At 38.8% G+C, this 19,053-nt stretch overlaps 3 protein-coding genes across 4 annotated transcripts; 2 read left to right on the forward strand and 1 right to left on the reverse strand.

Moving 5' to 3' along the window:
• Positions 1-23: 23 nt before the first annotated feature.
• Positions 24-3,246, forward strand: LOC127068025 (protein arginine N-methyltransferase 5). The gene is made up of 12 exons (XM_051003603.1): positions 24-159; positions 352-473; positions 560-678; positions 742-965; positions 1,057-1,236; positions 1,364-1,573; positions 1,653-1,861; positions 1,924-2,046; positions 2,131-2,306; positions 2,395-2,598; positions 2,684-2,865; positions 2,994-3,246. The coding sequence occupies exons 2-12, from the start codon at positions 385-387 to the stop codon at positions 3,144-3,146; spliced, it is 1,869 nt and encodes a 622-aa protein (XP_050859560.1). The 5' UTR covers positions 24-159; positions 352-384; the 3' UTR covers positions 3,147-3,246.
• Positions 3,247-3,394: 148 nt separating this feature from the next.
• On the forward strand, positions 3,395-5,075 carry LOC127068069 (glycine cleavage system H protein). Its single transcript, XM_051003718.1, has 3 exons — positions 3,395-4,270; positions 4,551-4,694; positions 4,764-5,075. Exons 1-3 carry the CDS (start codon positions 4,129-4,131, stop codon positions 5,006-5,008), a joined length of 531 nt encoding a protein of 176 aa, XP_050859675.1. The 5' UTR covers positions 3,395-4,128; the 3' UTR covers positions 5,009-5,075.
• A 2,691-nt stretch (positions 5,076-7,766) lies between these two features.
• Positions 7,767-18,521, reverse strand: LOC127068021 (nuclear hormone receptor FTZ-F1). 2 transcript variants are annotated; one of them, XM_051003596.1, is made up of 6 exons: positions 17,093-18,521; positions 10,659-11,407; positions 9,329-9,587; positions 9,037-9,137; positions 8,722-8,915; positions 7,767-8,470 (listed from the first exon to the last, which is right to left on the reverse strand). In XM_051003596.1, exons 1-5 carry the CDS (start codon positions 18,519-18,521, stop codon positions 8,769-8,771), a joined length of 2,685 nt encoding a protein of 894 aa, XP_050859553.1. In that variant the 3' UTR covers positions 7,767-8,470; positions 8,722-8,768. The 2 variants fall into 2 exon arrangements, with proteins under 2 accessions (XP_050859553.1, XP_050859552.1); XM_051003595.1 differs by having other exon boundaries at positions 7,767-8,915.
• Positions 18,522-19,053: the final 532 nt, after the last annotated feature.

The following is a 19,053-nucleotide window of genomic DNA, read 5'->3' on the forward strand; positions in this document are numbered from 1 at the left end:
GACATTCTCCGAGATATTCCGATGTGTTCCGACTTGTTCCGACTTACCGCGAGTAATGCGTGGGTCCATGTGTATTGTTGACAACGTTTCAGTTCGTGATTTACTTTCGAAGTGTTCCTTCAAGAGGATAAGGTTAAGTTAGAAGTTTAACATATAAATGTAAGTAAAGATTATATTGTCTTTATTTTATCGATATATTTTATTAGTTTTAAGATAACCTATTAAGTTTTTGAAGATTCTTAGATTTAAGATAACCTATGAAGTTTTATATTAAAACTTTGAGACCGGTAATGGCGGCGATCGAAAATTTGTATTAAATGAGTGTTATTAAATAATTACTTTTTTTTTCAGAAAATAACTCGAATTATTTTATGATAAAAAATAATGACAAACCAAAGACCAATTTCATGTGGACTAGATCTTTGTTCTGTACCTGATCTAAGTAATTGCTTATTTGCTGCAACTTCATCTAGGTATACTTGTAAAAAATTATATTATATTTCAAATTATATACTTAATAAGTGTTTACATGGATATATAATTTATTATTCTTTCATAGATTTGAATTTATATGTATACCACTTGTACATCCATTGTTTAAAAGAGAATTTATTTCCGGTGTTGTCAAAAATCGACCAGGCCCACTTACAAGACCTGATTTAGTGTTATGTACTTCTGGTATGTATGAAAATTACATTAGGAAAATATTGAAATTATTAACATATAATTTTTTTTTTATAGATTGGAATAATTTAATTATTGGGAAAATATCATCGCATATAAAAGTCGATGCTAAAGATTTTAATTATAGAAAAAATAGCGAAGAAACTTTAAATCAAGAATTATCATTAGCTAGTCATTTAGGATTGGCAGGAATCACGCTTAAATTAATAGGAGGCATAGAAAAGAATATAAATCTTGCCAGAATTATTAATGATAAGTTATCAGCTACTTGTAATTTTCAAGTATGTTTTCTGATATATTATTCCTTACAAATAATTATAATGAGTGAAGAACATAGGAAGTATAATTTTTTTTTTGTATCTATGAATTCAGATATGGGTACAAATACCAATGGAAAATCCATTAAAACAAGCACTTTCATACAGAGAGGAGGAAAATATTATGGTTGAAAATACTTGGGAATGGTGGAATGGTTTTAGAACAGTTTGTGATTACGATAAGAAATTAGCAATTGCTTTGATTGTAAGTCATGATCTTCCTGAATCAGAAGAGGTAACTTATTTTTTTCCTTTCTTTTTTCTGTAGATTTTTACATTTAAAGAACTGAAGATCGATTATAATTACAGTACTACAAGTTATTGAAAATGTATTCTTGATAAATTTATGTAAAATATATCAGATTGATAGGTGGTTAGGAGAACCTGTAAGATGTTTGATACTGCCAACAACTTTATTTATAACTAATAAAAAGGGATATCCTGTGCTAAGTAAAGCACATCAAATATTGATAAAGAAATTTGCTATGTTGGAAGTACAATTTATATTGACAGGAGCAAACCGATATAGTAGCATTACACTTTATCATAATTACTTGGACTATTTATGGAAGGTAACATATACTTTTAAGTAAAATATAATATAAATATCACATTCTAAATATGATGTAATTATATGTATTTTATGTATAGAATTGTCAAATAGATGGGCCTGTTGAACGATTTGCTCGCGGTTACGAAGATTATTTGCAATGTCCCCTACAACCTTTGATGGATAATCTTGAATCACAGACATATGAAATATTTGAAAAGGATCCTATAAAGTATACTCAGTATCAAGCTGCTATAGTTCAAGCAATAATAAATATAAATTTGAAAAGGGAAACTAAACTTGATAAATTGTATGTATCATTTGTAGATGATGTATGAACTCGGTGTCAGTGTATATATGTGCATATTACAGGATAATCATGGTTGTGGGAGCTGGAAGAGGACCACTTGTGCGTGCTGCATTAAATGCTGCCAAGTTGACAAATCAAGAAATTAAAGTATATGCAGTTGAGAAAAATCCAAATGCTGTCAATACGTAAGATTTTATTTGGTGAACGAATATTTTTTTATAACTTAAAAAAGTATGTAGAAAAATTGACAAATTTTCTTATTTTCAAAGCCTGCAAGCTCTTCAAGGAGATATGTGGGGAGACAAAGTAAGCGTAGTATCATGTGACATGAGAGACTGGTGTGCTCCAGAACAAGCAGATATTCTTATATCTGAATTACTTGGATCTTTTGGAGATAATGAACTTTCTCCTGAATGTTTGGATGGTGTTCAACGATTTTTGAAAGGTATACAAATATTAAATATGATGTAATCTCTTTTTGGACAAAAATGAGTTGATTACATGATAAATATCATATTTTAAATAATATTCAGATGATGGAATCAGTATTCCATGTTCATACACTTCGTATATTGGTCCTGTACAATCATCTAAATTATATAATGAAGTACGACAATGTAAAGATAAGGACAAACATCCTCTTGTAAATTTCGAGACACCATATGTAGTTCACTTGCAAAATAAGTATGACATAGCAAAGCCACAACCTTTATTTACGTTTAAACATCCAAATAAAGGTAAATGATAATTTAAAATTAATAGAGATACCTTGGGATAAATGTATATCAATGATAATAACAATAATGAATATCTGTGTTATAGATGAAATTATTGATAATAACAGATATGAGGTAAAGACTTTTGATGTTGAACAAGATTCCATACTTCATGGATTTTCTGGTTATTTCAAAGCAATCTTATATGATAACATTACATTAAGTATAGAACCTAGTACACACAGTCCTGAAATGTTTAGCTGGTTTCCTATTTTCTTTCCTATAAAGGTGAGTTTGACTAAAAAAATATTGACATATTTGTTATTATTGTAATGCTCAGCACTGTTATTCTTTTATATATTTTTATATTTAATAATCATAAGAAGTTAACAATATATATATATATCGCACATTAGGAATCTATTCAGTTGAAAAAGGGGAACAAAATAGTATTGCATTTTTGGCGCCGATGCAATGCCAAAAATGTTTGGTACGAGTGGTGTATCAGTGAACCAATTATAGGATCAATTCATAATCCAAATGGACGATCTTATACTATTGGTTTATAACACACATACGCACATAAACGCATACGTGTATATGTATTTAATAATGCGCTTTACTTTTCTCTAGTATTATCAAAATTAAAAATAAATATACTTATTTTAATATCAGACTTTAAAAGATTATTACAAATACTGATATTCATTGATAATTATCATAAACTTATTAAAAAAGTAGTGCAATGCACGTAAATAATCAGAAGTGATTATTGCAGGAAGAACAACATTATGTGATATTAAAATATCTAACGTCTATATCTCCCTATATCATTATTGTTATGTTATTCTCATTGAGCTCATAAGGTCAACTGATATCATCCAACTTTGATAAAAAGAAATCTAAAGTTATCTTTAGAGAATATTTCTCTTGTCCTTTTAACCTCACGTGATTGTAACATATTCTTTTGACTCGTGATAACTCACTATTTCGTAATTGTATTAGAAATATCTTGTTTTAATAGAAAGAAGCATAGGAAAAAATTATACATTATAAAAAAATTACAATTATAAAAAAAAAATACTTTTCCAACGTTTGTATTTGTTAGCTATTAGAAAACTTAGTTGGGAAGAAAAATTATCACAGATCGAACGTTCTTTAATTGAATTAATATTTATAAATAAATAAATAAACAAATACATGAATTCTTTCGAAGAACCAATGAACAAATAGTAGGATCGAAATCATTATTTTACGTGTTACGTCTAATTATTGAAACATCGCATAAAGTTTCCATTAATCTTCGTAAAGATAACAGTTCTTGATGACACCAACAACGATTAAGAAATATTCTAAAGATCATTGAAATGTTCTTGTGTTTACTCGAACGCGCCATTTCGTTCGTATTCCACGGAGTAACACGACGTCATTCGGAGTGCTTCGGCAGTAACAAGCAGACGACACAAAGCAAAGTAAGGTTAAGTCGACGAAAGTTTCTTCGATATAAAGAGTAAGCGAGAAAGAGAGAGAGAGAGAGAGAGAGAAAGAGAAATGGCAAGGTTGTTTACACAAATAATTAAGCATTCTTTTGAAAAAGTGTCTTCACATAAGACTCAGTTATTTACAATTCCTATATCGACTTCATTTCTGTGTACTTCACGTTATATAGCTACGACGCAACGATTGAGAACAGGTAAGTTTGAATGAAAAATGTTAATACAAAATTTAACGCAAGAAAACGCACGATTTTGTTGATAGAATGATATAACTATAAAAAGATTGTTTAGTTTGTAGTAGATTACGAAACATTCACAATATCGCGAAAAGATAATGATAGAGTTTTATACTATCAATTTTACGAGTTATTTCTCTCTAATTAGTTCTATTATATATAATTATCAATGTACTCATTAGAGTCTATTATTTACTTGTACTCACATGAAGATTCTCTTCTTCCTTCTTAACCTATTTAGAAAGATGGTATACGGATACACATGAATGGATCAAAGTAGATAATAATGTAGGAACAGTTGGTATATCTGATCATGCACAAGATGCATTAGGTGATGTGGTATATGCCCAACTTCCAGACGTTGGATCTATCTTTAAAAAAGAAGGTTTGATATTTTCATGAATTGTATACGTTAAGATTATTTTATATTTGTAATGAATATAACCGTTCTCAGAGGAATGCGGTGCATTGGAATCCGTAAAGGCTGCATCTGTATTAATAAATCCTGTCAGTGGAAAAATAATAGAAAAAAACGATGCATTGGAAAGTAAACCAGGATTAATTAATTCATCGTGTTATAATGAAGGATGGCTGTATAAAGTACAATTAAGCCATCCTGAGGAAATCAAGGCTCTTATGGATGAAAAAGCTTATGAACTATTTTTGAAGTCTGGTTCTCACGAAAGTGAAAATCCTTAGAACAGTTTTTATATCGTCGTTTTTAAATTGTATATATTGATATTATAAAACTATTTCACAAACACAATCTGTTTCATTCAAAGCAGATATTGTTTTTATTTATTTATTCTGAGGCATAAAAATACAGTGGACACAAATGATGTAGACATAGATGAATATCAAAAATAATTAGTTGTTTTTATAAATACGTGATCTTTAGACAAAATCTAAGTGAATCACAGAAAATGAAGTCAGTTTGTATAGTCTGTGAATATTTTATCAAATAGCAGATTTCTTTTTCGTTTTTTTTTTTTTTTTTTTTAATTATGAACTTTTGATTTAATATCATTTATCTGTAATTCTTAATCAACATTTATAGCGAAGTTTTTTTTTTAATTACATAGGATTGCATATCGAAAATTATATTTTTACAATATAACTGCATTGTATTATTATGCATTTTTTCATATCATGACAATATAATATTTAGTGTGGAAGCAAAAAGCACGACGTGTATATTTTATGAATTATAAATTACAATTAAATTCTGTAGCATATACAATACATTGATATCATGAAATATTCTGGACATACGAATATCGTGAGATATCCTTTAACCTAACTTCATTCTTTCGTTTGTCGATATGTTCTTAGAGAATATTATAATTTGTTGAAATTAAGGATATAAGGAATCATATTGTCATGCATGATGGGTATTTAATGAATGCAATGAATAATAATATATGACATTATACAAAGATTCTGAAAAGAAAAAATAATTTGTTAATAATAAAGATATATTTACAATCATTGAATTTTTCTACATAATTTACAATTGCCAGCTTCTAATGGCAGTGTTAACAACGTATGAGTTTCCCTTTGTGTTAAAATAAATTTCCGTGATATATATTCGCGCGATGAAGGAATCACATTTACATTAAATTATATATCATTTTGTCTAGTTAACATTTTGCAGAGGTATATTGAGCAGAATTTCTAACGCTGGTATTCGATAATAATCGTTATTAAAAATGATGTAAAATAATGAATGAAACGATTATTTTTTAGCCTTGGACGTAGACAAAAAGCAGTCAATTAAGAACTAAATATTTGAAATGAATGGTATTTGCGATAGTTCAAATCATATCGTGATATTTTATCATATCGATGTGATCAGCACAGTTTCCGGAAGTAAATGAAGGAGTTATAATATAAATATGACACACGTTTTTAACTTGCCTTACCCAAACAGCAACGCGGGACCATGCGTGTATAATTAACCTTTGACATTATTTACTAGACTTCTATTTTGGTACAATATACAGAGCGCAAGTATAATTTAATTAGTAACATGTATATTTATAACTAAAGCGACATGGACATACAACAAATACAATATTTCTCAATGGAACTTTTTACATTGTGGTATGCTTATGCATATATGAATTAGTGCAACTAAAAGTACCGTTCTATGAAAACAACATCCGTTTATCGTGTATGGATTGCTGTCAAAATGTGTATACTGAGGTATGCGGTTACTAAAAATGTAAAAGTATAAAAACTTAATACAGTTATGAGAAGAGGTAGTCATTCCTGTTTGAGTGAAATAAAACTGTGCTTTCGAAGGGATCGAAGAAGAAATATATATATATAAACGTGTGTGTGTGTGTGTGTGTATGATTTGTATATGAAGAAAACGATGATCTTTCGATTGTATCTGATCAGATCGTACATTTTGAACCAGACGGATTGGAAAATTTGAGAACACATTAGCATACTTGTATATTGATTTAAAGCCAAACGCAGCTGTGAACATAGATCATCTTTACTCGTAGAAATCACGAGTACCTAATAACCTTTTCGGGTACCCAAAAAATTATTTCGGCCGCCTGTTACTCCTCTTTTTTTAATGCAACATACGATTCTTAATCTAAAGTCACATCAAATGTTTATCCAACGTTAAGGAATTATTTATTCTTAGCTACACGTATTGCGATCGTCGTTGGTGGAAAATTGGAAGTATTAAAATAGTTTTTATTTCCCAGGTACTTGTTTGATACGTGATCAAAGGGGAGTTTCAGGAGGCGATTCTATCGATAGCTAGCTAATTACGAGCAAGGATAATTGTTGTTCACAATGCCACATCCGAACTTGAAATTTAGCACGCATATCATTCGACGGCTTGGGTACCACAGGCGTCAAAAGACAACCTTCACAGCACTGAAAAATTCCTTACTATTGACTAAAGAATAATAATCTTAATGAAAAACTACTACCTTCGATCTTTATCTTAATATTAGGTTAAATATTTATCTATTCAACAACTGTGATAAGACAATATGGATGTGTGTTTGTGTCTGTGTTTTTATTTTATATATTAAATCAATATCAATATATATTTATATACTTATTTATTTATTTTTCTTTTTTTTTTTGTTAAATTTTCACGTACTCGTACTCGCACGCGTACACATGCGTATGTGCATTGATGCGACGCATGTGCATGCATTTATATTTCTGTTATATATATATATATATATGCACGCGCTTACGTGTGCGCCCATAGTCTGTAGTAATCGCTAATCAATGTAGGACCACATAAACCTTGCTCCAATGATTTTCTTATTTTTTAAACAAATTCTTTATTACGTTATAACATACAATAATAAAATATCTCATTCTGTGGTTATTCTCTTCCTCCACCTGTTTGAAAAATAATAAAGAGAGATACACGACTAAAACTTATAAAATTAATGTGAAGATATTAAGTAGCTAATGATTTTTCTCAGTAAGCAACAGAAATATATTTATTTCATTAAACTATACACAAAATATTATAATTACATATTTAACATGACTTATACTTTACAACATAATTGGAATGTGTTAACTAGTATTTACAGTACAGTAGCCCTGCTATGTGCAAGTGTGAAAAATGCAGATTTTTGTAGGAAGTTTTAACGATGTCCAGATATAACCGTGCTTTTAATGAGCGCATAAGCACTCTCTCTTTCATTCGCTTGCTCTCTCTCTCTCTCTCACTCTCTTTCTTTACACATACACCACACACATACGCACACACGCACGCACATACACTCAAATCCACCTGCACTCTCCCCCCTCTCTTTCTCTCGGCTCGTGAACATTATCCGCGTGAATACATAGAATCATATACGTGATTTGACTATCACTCAAATATTCCTATATTGAATTCCTTGCAGAAGCACGATCAACTGAGAGATCTGATTTATGTCACTATTAGAATATTTTCGTTCGAGTGTGAGCAAGGCTTCAGTGGTATGCTTAAAAATAATCGCATCTAGTATTAGAAAAATAGCTTTGCTTATTTTGACAAAGTTGCCTGCCCTTTGACCAATATTTTGTTAACCACCCTTTGTACTGTTTTCAAGGCATCTTGCTTACTGTTTCCCTGCGCTTGTACCACCAACAGGGGTAATTTTCTCCACGGATACATCTCTAAAACTTCAACATCAAATATAGAAAATATATGTCATTATGTTTATATATTTAGATACATTTTATAATACATATACTATGTATATATGTAAAGTATGTACGTCTATACTTGATTTGTTTGCATAGGTATTTTATGAACCACGGCTACCTAACTTGGTCCGATACCTAAGCCGAGTTAGCTCATAATAGGTACTTTGAGGTCCACTCTGTCTGACGTCTCGAGGACTCTACCAATGTTTTGAAAATATAGTACATACCAACAGATTATTATTTTACGGTAGAGTCGGCACACGAATCTATCGTCTCATTTCCTCTTGGCATGAAGCATCTCCATAAGAAGCGTTTGAGTTGGAGCACCACCATTACAGTGCTTCTGGTAAAGATGGTCTTCTCCCCTACTCGCTACCACGTGGATTTCTGGTAATACTGCTAGCAGCTTATTAAACTTGTCCTATGTATAAAGAGAGAAGTAATCGATGATTGGAGAATATAAGTGGACCACGGAGAGAATATTTATGGGCCGATCATAAGTAAGTAAAAATCTTGCAAAACGGAATTATAATAGAACCTACCGGTATAGACGGATAACAAGTTAACGTGTAGTCCAAAAGTGCCTGCTGAACTTGTTCGTGACCTTCCTGTACGTGTTTTTTGTTAACCAGACCGCGAACATCTGTATATATTAAAGATAATCGACCAATCAATCTGCTTCTTTGTTAATAATTTTATAGGTAATTTCGTATGTCCCAACAGACTTTATAAGAATCGATTCTTTTATTGTTTTCCCTCTCTTCTTCCTAATTATTGCAAGTATATAATAGAAGATGGAAGAAGAACAAAGGATAGTCGAGATTAAAATCTTACCGTGATTAAGCAACATCAGGAATTTCATGCAAATGTAATCAGACAGGTCAAATTTGAGCTCCTGAAGTTTGGAGGACAAATCGTTGAAAAGATCTGCCAGGGAAGGAACTCCGAGTAGGCCTAGGCACAGGAGATCAAACTTTTGGCCATTATGAAGAGTGGTCTCATCGGGTAGATTATTGTGCAACCTTTGATGTAGATGATCGAGCACCAACATGTCCGACCAGGAGTGCTGCAGTAATTTCATTTGGTCGTCGACCTATTAAAATCATTTTTTTCCTCTTTATATTGATGTCTGTCGAATGTAAATCATACAGTATAAATAATGGAAACGATCGCGAAATATGAATTTTAATGAATCGACATCGACACATTCGCGACGTGTTACTTCACGATAATATAATCGTGAGTTGTAGATCGTGCATTTGATTAAAAAAAAAAAAAAAGAAAAGAAAACAAACATAAAAATAGAACTATTACGTTTAGTTCGTAAAAAAAAAAACGAGGTTGCAAGACAAATTTCAACAAAGATCTCGAAATAATCGAAATATAAAAGTGGATATGTATTATGAAATTTGAGTGGCACTCGATGCAAGTCTGCTTACGTAGAGTGTCAGTAACAACGATATTATACATACTGAATGTGATAATCGCGAACAAATGAATATGTCGATGGGTATCATAATCGCTTCTTTTCACGGGAGAGAAAGAGAGAGAGAGAGAGAGAGAAAGGGAGAGAAAACGAATAATATTACGTAGCCGAGGAGTTTATCGAATCTCGTGCTGCGAGTGAAAGAAGAAGAGTATCGATAGAATAAATAAAAAAAAAGAAAGAGAAAAAGAAAAAAAACAGGAAAAAATGGAAAGCGAGATCGGTATGAAAAATAGGTGCATATTGGGATCTCGATGACGACGTAATACGCAATCCTATATAATTAACATGGGTCTGCTGCTTTGGGGCAACCGCCATAACCCAGAAACGTATCTCGTTATGACCTAGATATGAGGCGATGCTTGAAATCATTCAGTGATTGTGCAATGCCGTTGGTTACCTCACATCCCCGCCACTCGTAGAGTCGAGCGGGCCAGCAACGACGAGTTATTTATCGGTAAGAACGGACCGCCGGTTTTTCCTCGAAGAGACTCTCGTCGTCGTACGAACGTTCGAAAAGTATTGAAAAATGGAAAAGATCGGCTGGCAAAATGTATCGTAAATAGGTATTAGAGAGAAAAAGGGAAAGGAAAGAAGGAGGAGGAGGAGGAGGAGGAGAGGGAGTGGGGATATAAGGAGGTTAGCGTTACGAGGAGGAAGAGAGCCAAGCTAACTCACCTTGAGATCCTTGAAGAATACAGAGTTCCTGGCCCAATCAACCTGCGAGAAAAGATTCTGGTCGAGCACTTTGCACATTAGTTCGAACAAGTCCACTTCACACTGATTGTACGTTTGGTTCTGCAAGAGCCCAAAGAGGGACGCTTGCCACTCGCGGTCGTCGACCGTCTGCACGAAGTCTCTTATCAGCGGACTAGTTTTCAAGGGCGCGGTAGAAGGCGCGGAGGCCGGCGGCGGTCCGTGGGGTTGCGCCGACTGTTCGCCAAAGTTGAAGGCCTTCGGACTGGGGGTGGTCGAATTAGCGGGCCATAGCTTGCTATCGAGGCCAGGGTTGAGGTTGTGCAGGTGATTACCGGCGGCGAGGTTTTGCTGAGAGGAAGGGGCGATCAGTTGATGCTGTCCAGCTCCTCCGCCGCCTCCTCCGCCACCACCGCCGCCCCCGGCACCACCGCCGGCGGATTGCGTGGTCAGGAGGCCACCAGCGGCGGCGGCCACCGCAGCCGCCGCCGGAGACGGACTCGAATCCGGCGAGGACGTTAGACTCGAGACCTGAGGTATTTGAATCTCCTGCTTGATGTGCAGGAAAGGTGTTACGGTGGAAGTATAGTTTGATGGATCGCCGAGACTACCGCATATCGTTTGCAGTGCCAGCTGCCGTTGTCTCATCATTTGTAGTTTCCGCGCTCGGTCTCTCTTGTACATGGGCCCGAATTTGTTTCTACCGCCTCTCATGCGGTCCTCCCGCACAGCTGGAACATTGACAAAAGCAAAAAAGAAAACGATTTAGAAACGGATTACAGCTTTGCCGACCTCTGACCCCGTCGCCGCCTCCTCCGCCCCCTCCTCTCTTTACACGACTCGCGTTTTGTAGGGCGAACACGCGGCGAAACCGGCAGTGTTGCCTATTTTCGTACGACGCGTTTGCTTTGCTCTATGTCGTCGCGAACGCACGCTTACACATACATAAACGCGCGCCGCACACGTACACATTAACGTATACAAATACACAGCCGCGATCGACGTATTCGCGCGCTCCTCGAAAGTGAAAGGAGGTTGAATCGCGCCGCTAACCCGCCGTCGCCGTCCACTTCTGTTGCTCTGCGCCTCTGTGCTCCTTCTTCTTTCCCCGCCCTCTTGCCCACTTCCCTCGGCCCTCCTTTCCTCAGCATCACCCCTAGCTTCGTGCTCTCAGCCCCCGGGCCGCGATCGACACCGTCGTCGACACCGCCAACGGGGACCGCACGCACTCTCTTACTCTCTCTCTCTCTCTCTCTCTCTCTCTCTCTCTCTCTCTCTCTCTCTCTCTCTCCCTCTCTTTCTTTCTTTCCGTCTTTCTCACTCTCGCTCACTCGCTCCATCGTTCGCTCGCTCGCTCGCTCGCTCGCTCACTCTCACTCTCCTTTCCTAAGCCCTCCGCGTTCGTCGCGTTACGCATACCAGACCAAAGGCATGGCCCAGCGTCAAGGTTCGCGTCTAAACTTGACATCTCCCTCCCTCCCTCCTTCCCTCCTCATTCATTTCTTCCCTCCTTTTCTCTTACTTCACACATCTACTTTTCGATGCACCTATGGCTATCGCATATAATATGCGTATACGTATGTACGATCGAATCAAAAATTATTCGGGATTCCCCGAATCTAATATGCGCCATTGAAGAACTATTTTGTTTTGTATTCATTCGTTCCTCTTTCTTCTTCTTTTTCCATACGCGTTTCTTTTTTAGATCGTTATACTTTCGAGTTTAATTGTAGTTTCGAAACGACGTTATTACTCATCGCGAACTCGATAAGATACACTATATACAACGAATAAGTACTAATAATTCTAATAATTGCGTTTGTCTTTATCTAATTCTATTCCTTTATTTCTCTCTCTCTCTCCCTTCTCTATCCCCAATTGGCTTGTGCGCAACACGATATCCAGTTCCTATTGATTTCTTTTCCTTATTTCTTTTTAATGGAGACCTTCGAAAAGCGATTTTATTATCGGTAACCAGGAATATATACGAATTCGAATTATCATCTTGATATGTCTCATTTGCCAACTGTGCACACAAAGAAAGAAAAAAAAAGAAACAGAAAAGGAAAAGAAAAAGAGAAATAGAAGGCGAAACATGCCGTTCGCTTGTGATTCGTGAATTCGATACGATTACGATGACAATAATTTTGGTGCTTCGATGGAATCTTTTTTTGATTTTTTCTTTTTTATTTCGCACGAACACGAGATCAGTTTAGTCGGACACACATTCGATTCTCTTCGATTCTGCACACGGAAATATTACGTAATTCATGGGAGTGTACGTTTACCGGAAAAGTTTGATTATCAGTCCATAGAGGATCTCGCGCTTCTTTTCATCTCCCACGATAAATGCTCGTTGGAAATGAGTACCTACATTTCGATTTTGGATACGATTTAAAGAGATTGTGAAAAAAGCTCCAGATTATAAGCAAATATGCTCTTTCACGTCGAAACCTTAAAGGAAAGAAAGAGGAAGATAGATAAATAAATAGATAATACAGATGGTCGAAAGGGAAAGGTAAATCTACTTCACGGATCTACGGATTCAAAGACTTTAAGTCTTCCCCATAGAAATTAAGGGGCGGTCACGTGAGAATGGTTGGCCATGGCCCAGCCAATCACACGAGGGTTCTTTTCCTATGAGAACGACCGTTAGAGTGAAGTCATCGAATGCGTTGCGAAAGATGAAAAAAAAAAGAAAAGCAGAAAAATACAAAAAGTGGATGAAAATGGCGAATAGTTTATGAAATTCGAGAAGCAGAGAGAGAATTCCGAGGAATATTCTTAATCCGATAAAAACATTGAATGATTCTTCCAGTTTGGAAGAGGAGAAGAAGCGAGAAACCGAAAGGAGAGTTTCCACGATTGGTCATCTAAATGGCAAATGGCCAATGAAGAAAATTACTCGTGTCACGTGACCAATGAGGGAATACGGCCGATCAAACGATAGAAAGCGTGGACTTCGACGTAAGTAGGTGTAAGTGACGCAAATTCGGGTGTGCACGGGCGAGGAGTCGAGAAAGAGAGCCCGAAAGAAATAAAAGGCTCGATGTAAAGAAGACGGTGAGGCTTCACTCAACGAGAGATTACACAATCTCTGCGCTGCACGCCGCCTCAACCTTTCTCCCTCACCTCTCCGGAACTCAACGAGAAGGTAGGAGTTGAACAGACAAGCGAGCAAGCAAGCAAGCAAGCAAGCAAGCAGGCAGATAAACAGGCAGGCAGGCAGGCAGGCAGACAAGCAGGCAGGCAGGCTGGCAGGCAGGCAGGCTGGCAGGCTGGCAGTATACTGGCAGTAAGCGAGCAGGTATAGCACCGTCTTTCAACACGACACGACAATTATGAAATTCGTGAGTCCCTAAATGGAGACTCGTCAGCAGCCGTTTGCACGCGTCTTCGCGATATTCCGTATTTCCATTGTGCCTTCATTGTTTCCATTCTTATGATTGAATTCGCCAATACTGCTTTAAGAGATCCCAATAAACTCGGAATCTGGCCACGTGGCAAACAGATGCGAGACACGTTTGTTTGTTTGTCTCTCTCTCTCTCTCTCTCTCTCTCTCTTCTCGTTTTCTCTTTGAACTCCTCTAAGAAGATGGATTGTAAAACGTTGCTGGTAACAAGTTCGAAGTCATCTCAGGACTACACCATTCGATTTTTCGATTCTTTAAAAAGTATCAGCTAGGATGAAATTTTGGTTTACTACTTGGCGAAAAGCTTCGATCTCCTCCCAAAGGACTTTGGCGCGTATGTACGTATCGGTGAAATTATAATTTGTTCATCCGATAGAAAGTAAGAACAAGGGGGAACGACGAAAGACTTTAGCCCGTAGGCATAACGCTGGAACGAAATGTCTTTACCTCGAATTTCCAGACGACACTTGCGCAAGTATCTCTTGGGCTTGGACTAAGTCGTACGTACCGCTTATTCATGCCCTGCTGCTGCTGCTGCTGTTTCTGTTGCTGCTGCTCCCTGACTCGTAAACGCTTTGCTACTTAAAGCAAGAGGTACAGGGACTAATAACGTTGTACGTTCATTTAGGGGATTCATCGAGTGCTATCAACGAAAGACGACGAAACTAGGATGAAAAGTTAAAGATGTATGTCTGTCGGAGAAATTGGTTGCATTTGAAACGAATATCGACGACGATGAGTATATATTTCCGAGCCGAACAAAGAGAATTTTATTTTTCTATCGTAACCAAGTCTTCGAATAACACAACCAATTATTCTAACCTTTTAATTATTCGCTGACGTAAAGTTGCTTTACTTATTCATACAATTTGAAATTATCGTTTAAACGCGGTCATTATTCCACCGGTATACTGGTAATAACAAAAATGACGCCGATAAAAGCTCGTGCCCGTGGTATTACAGTTGGTAGACCTTGGTCAATGAGAGACACGACCATTAGCCGTATTCATAATATTTCTACAATATGGGCGTTCGAGTAAAAAGAGGAAGGAAGAAAACGGAAACGAACGAACGAACGTTTAGTCGACGAACCACTTCGATGAAAGTTCAATTACGTCAGGATTTTCGCATACCTGCAGATAATTGCTTCAAAGGAAGATCCTCTTCAGATTAAAATTTACATACGCGCAAAGAGAACATGCAAACCAGATTGTAACGAACACTGCCGACATTCTACTTAAGATAACAACGATTATCGTAGATTTATTTTGAAAACCGTCGATATGTGAGTTTAAGAAATCGTTAAGATCGATAAATCGTCGGTGCGTTATCGTGTCCTACCAATATTTGTTGTTTGTCTAAACGATAAAACGATTTTTAAAGCTTTCGGATCGAAGGAAAGAAGAATGAAAGAAAAATCGAAGCTAAGGACGAGTTACGCGAACGATTCGCTCGTTTTTATCGCAGATACTCTAATTTTACAAGCTCGCTCTTGCGGAAAGACATTAAAGATTCATTTCCTATTCGACGAGTAGCGAGGCGAGCGCACGTGCGTGCGTCGTTACCCATATAATTAAAAAAAAATGTTACGCACACTGTTACGGCCGACCTAAATTAAATTTTCTTCGTAATTCCGAGTAGCCTAGAAAAATAAGAAACTGCTTCCTTTCGTAAACGCTCGCAAGCATTCTGGAAACTTTCCGCGTTAGGCAATGCCGTTTCCACTGGTAAGAACGCGCCGTGGAAAACGGCGTGCAAAGGCGGCAATTACGACAGCAACTCTTTCGAGATTCGCTTAATCGCTGGGCCTTCGGGGCCTAGACCTAGTTATATTTCAATTATATCGGCCGCACGAGCCCAGACTACCTTTTTGCGAAGGAACCTCGCAGCACACCAGACTCGCGTCGATCTCCATGGATCATCATCGATCCATTAGAGGATCTTTCCCCTTTCGACGAACAACGCGAATACAAAGATTCCAAATGACAAATTTGTATAAAACGCGCGGAACTAGCAGGAAGGATTTATCCAGCAAATCGGTGTATGGTTTATTATTCGTTGTAACAACTCGTGCCTCGATCGCGATGTGGAAATACCGAATGAAAGTGAGAATAGTTATTCTACGATTGCTTTTGGAAGAGAAAACAGAGCGTTGATAGCAAAAAAGAGACTCCGTTGTCCACATTTATTGCCTGTAATAAGGTTAAGTTCGAACGAGCGCGTTTGTGTATGGTGTCTCGTGTAAGTGTGCACGAACGGATACGAAAATGATCGAAGTTTCTCGAGAAGAACCGAAAATAACCGAGACTGGACGAGTTGCCAACCACGCGCGTTCCCGCGAAAATGTTCTTTGACTCGCTGCCGCATTGGGTAAGGGAGCGGGAGACTGGAGAGCTAGAAACTCCCACTACGGTAAGTTCATGTAAATCGTTCGATGCAATATTACGATTCCCAAAACGAACGTCAGGAAAAGTCATCGGTTGTCGAGGTTCTAACGAAAAGACCACTTTGATACGCGGCGTATGACATCGCGCTTGCGCTCGAAAAATGAACAAAGAAAAGAAAAAAGAACGAGAGAAAGAAGAAAATTTTCCTGCTCGAGCAAAGCATACTTTTATCCGTTATAATTGTGCAAGACTTTTCGCGCCATCGTTCGAAACTACAACCACCCACATTCGTTACGTTCTTTTTTCCGCTGCATTTTCGTAACACATACGACGTTACGTTTATTTCATTACAGCATCGCGAACTTAGCCGATCGCGCGTAAGTCCGACCCTAATCTGGACGCCCTCATATTTATGAGCAACGCGAACGAAGTAAGCAAGATTTAAGAAAAGAGAAAGTTCGTTGAAACTCGACTCAAATCCAACGCACGAAATATAGAGAAGAAAAATGAAGAAGTTGACATCGCGAAGAAAGAAGCGAGCGCGTTGGTCGAAGAAGAAAAAGGAACGAACTTTCTCTCGGATGAAATAGAAGAACGGCCTAAAATCGAAACTCACCCTCAAGCTTCATGCCGACCTCGATACACTTTTGGAAGCGACAGTAGGGACACCGCTTCCTCTGCGTCTTGTCGATGTGACAGGATCTTTCGGCGACGCACGTATAGACTTTCTTGTTTTGGACGGTGCGCTTGAAGAAACCCTTGCAAGATTCACAGGTGAGTAATCCATAGTGATATCCGGAGACCTTATCGCCACAGACCGGACAGAGTTCCTCGATAACGATGTCCTTGGTGTCAGGGAAATCGGAGGGGCAGGGTAGCGAGCCAGTCACGATACCAACCCCGACCTGGCCCAAGCTAGGATGACAGAGGGTACCGGCGTGTACAGCGACATTGCCGCTGGTCGCCGAGGTCCCAGTTGTGGCGTTGCCAGCGGTGGGTCCGGGTCCGGTACTACCAGGACCGTTGCCTCCACCGGCATTGCCAGCGGAACTGGCGGTACTAGCGCTGTAACCTCCACCGGCTCCTCCACCGGCACTACTGGCACTACCTTCGAGGACGGACGAGCTGCCGCCACTCGGTACGTTGTTGTTGTTGTTGTTGTTGTTGTTGCTACTGTTGTTGTTGTTGTTGTTGTTGTTGTTGTTGTTATTGTTACTGTTATTGCTGCCATTGGTATTGCTGTTGCCGCCAGGTCCAGCTCCGTTGCTACTCCCAGCCCCTGTTGGCGAGAATAGACACGTGTATACCTTCTTGTTGCCGCAAGGCCCGCTCTCAAGGGCGGACGACGTGCCGCCACCGCCACCGCCACCGCCGCCGCCGCCGCCACTACCGCCACCGTTACCGACCCCGACCCCGACCCCGATCGCGCCGCCGCCGCCGCCGCCACCCCCGCTACCGCCACTCCCGTTCCCGTTCCCACCACCACCGCCCCCTCCTCCTCCTCCTCCTCCACCCCCTGTCGGCGAGAACAGACAGGTGTAAACCTTCTTGCTACTGCACGGCGAATTATTGCGTTTAAAAAAACCTTTGCAGGATTCGCAAGTGAGAAGACCATACTGATAGCCCGACATCTTGTCGCCACACATCGGACACCGCTCCTCGAGGGCGGTCGCATAGAAGAAGGCCGATTCGAATCCCGAGATGCCACCACCTTGGGATTGCGCTTGATTGTGACTCGATTGCAATTGCTGCGATTGCGATTGCGAATGGGACTGCGCTTGCTGCTGCTGCTGCTGCTGCTGCTGCTGCTGCTGCTGCTGATGTTGTTGGTGGTGGTGACACATCGCGGAGGATGGACTCTGAGCGCAATTTCCATACGGCGAAGAACTATATTGAGTCTGCGGCTGGGGTTGCTGCTGTTGTTGCTGTTGCTGTTGCGGTTGGCCAGCGCTCGCCGCACTTTGGGGACTGCCCTGAGGACTCAGATGGAACGGTGACATATTCAGGGACATCAAACCCGAATGTTGCTCCATCTCCAATAACATATCACCCTTGCGCAAGGACCGCACGAAAGAACGTTTTCGCGTAGCGGCGCATATAGTAAGGTATACGAGGCGACCGTGATCTTTGCGGAGAACGGTCAAAATTAAAGAGCGGTGGGCGATGCTCGAGAACGTGTCACTCGCGGCCCTTTAAACAGGGTCGAGGGAGATTGACAACGACGACAACGATAACGACAACGACGACAACGACGGCAACGACGACAGGGTTGTGGATCAAAGGAGAAATACACTTGGCCCCGTTGCTTATTTTTTCTAACGCGTAAGACGAACGTGCGGATGGTATCAATCACCGAGTCACGTTCTTTTTGCGCGGCACAGCTTCACTCAAAAAAAAATCATCGGGCATCGTGAACCCCTTTCCGATAGAGGCCGAACTACGTCCGAAACATCGCCGTGACGGTGACACGATACAAGAGCCACGAGTTAAAATCTTCGCGGGTTTAGATTACACCAGGTAGCGTGTAGCAGCACAACGAAAAGGAGCACCGGAGCACTGACTCACTGTAGAGGCTCT

Source organism: Vespula vulgaris, chromosome 12, assembly GCF_905475345.1.
Source record: "Vespula vulgaris chromosome 12, iyVesVulg1.1, whole genome shotgun sequence".
Taxonomy (NCBI): domain Eukaryota; kingdom Metazoa; phylum Arthropoda; class Insecta; order Hymenoptera; family Vespidae; genus Vespula; species Vespula vulgaris.

Excerpts from the sequence above, each read along its gene's own strand:
- LOC127068025 (XM_051003603.1), top strand. The coding sequence starts at position 385 with ATGACAAACCAAAGACCAATTTCATGTGGACTAGATCTTTGTTCTGTA. Across the intron at positions 2,047-2,130 it reads AATCCAAATGCTGTCAATAC|CCTGCAAGCTCTTCAAGGAG; the intron begins GTAAGATTTTAT and ends TTATTTTCAAAG. Across the intron at positions 2,307-2,394 it reads TGTTCAACGATTTTTGAAAG|ATGATGGAATCAGTATTCCA; the intron begins GTATACAAATAT and ends AATAATATTCAG.
- LOC127068069 (XM_051003718.1), top strand. The coding sequence starts at position 4,129 with ATGGCAAGGTTGTTTACACAAATAATTAAGCATTCTTTTGAAAAAGTG. Across the intron at positions 4,271-4,550 it reads GACGCAACGATTGAGAACAG|AAAGATGGTATACGGATACA; the intron begins GTAAGTTTGAAT and ends TAACCTATTTAG. Across the intron at positions 4,695-4,763 it reads ATCTATCTTTAAAAAAGAAG|AGGAATGCGGTGCATTGGAA; the intron begins GTTTGATATTTT and ends AACCGTTCTCAG.
- LOC127068021 (XM_051003596.1), bottom strand. The coding sequence starts at position 18,521 with ATGTTATTGGAGATGGAGCAACATTCGGGTTTGATGTCCCTGAATATG. Across the intron at positions 11,408-17,092 it reads GGTCGGCATGAAGCTTGAGG|CTGTGCGGGAGGACCGCATG; the intron begins GTGAGTTTCGAT and ends TCAATGTTCCAG. Across the intron at positions 8,916-9,036 it reads CTTGTTATCCGTCTATACCG|GACAAGTTTAATAAGCTGCT; the intron begins GTAGGTTCTATT and ends CTTTATACATAG.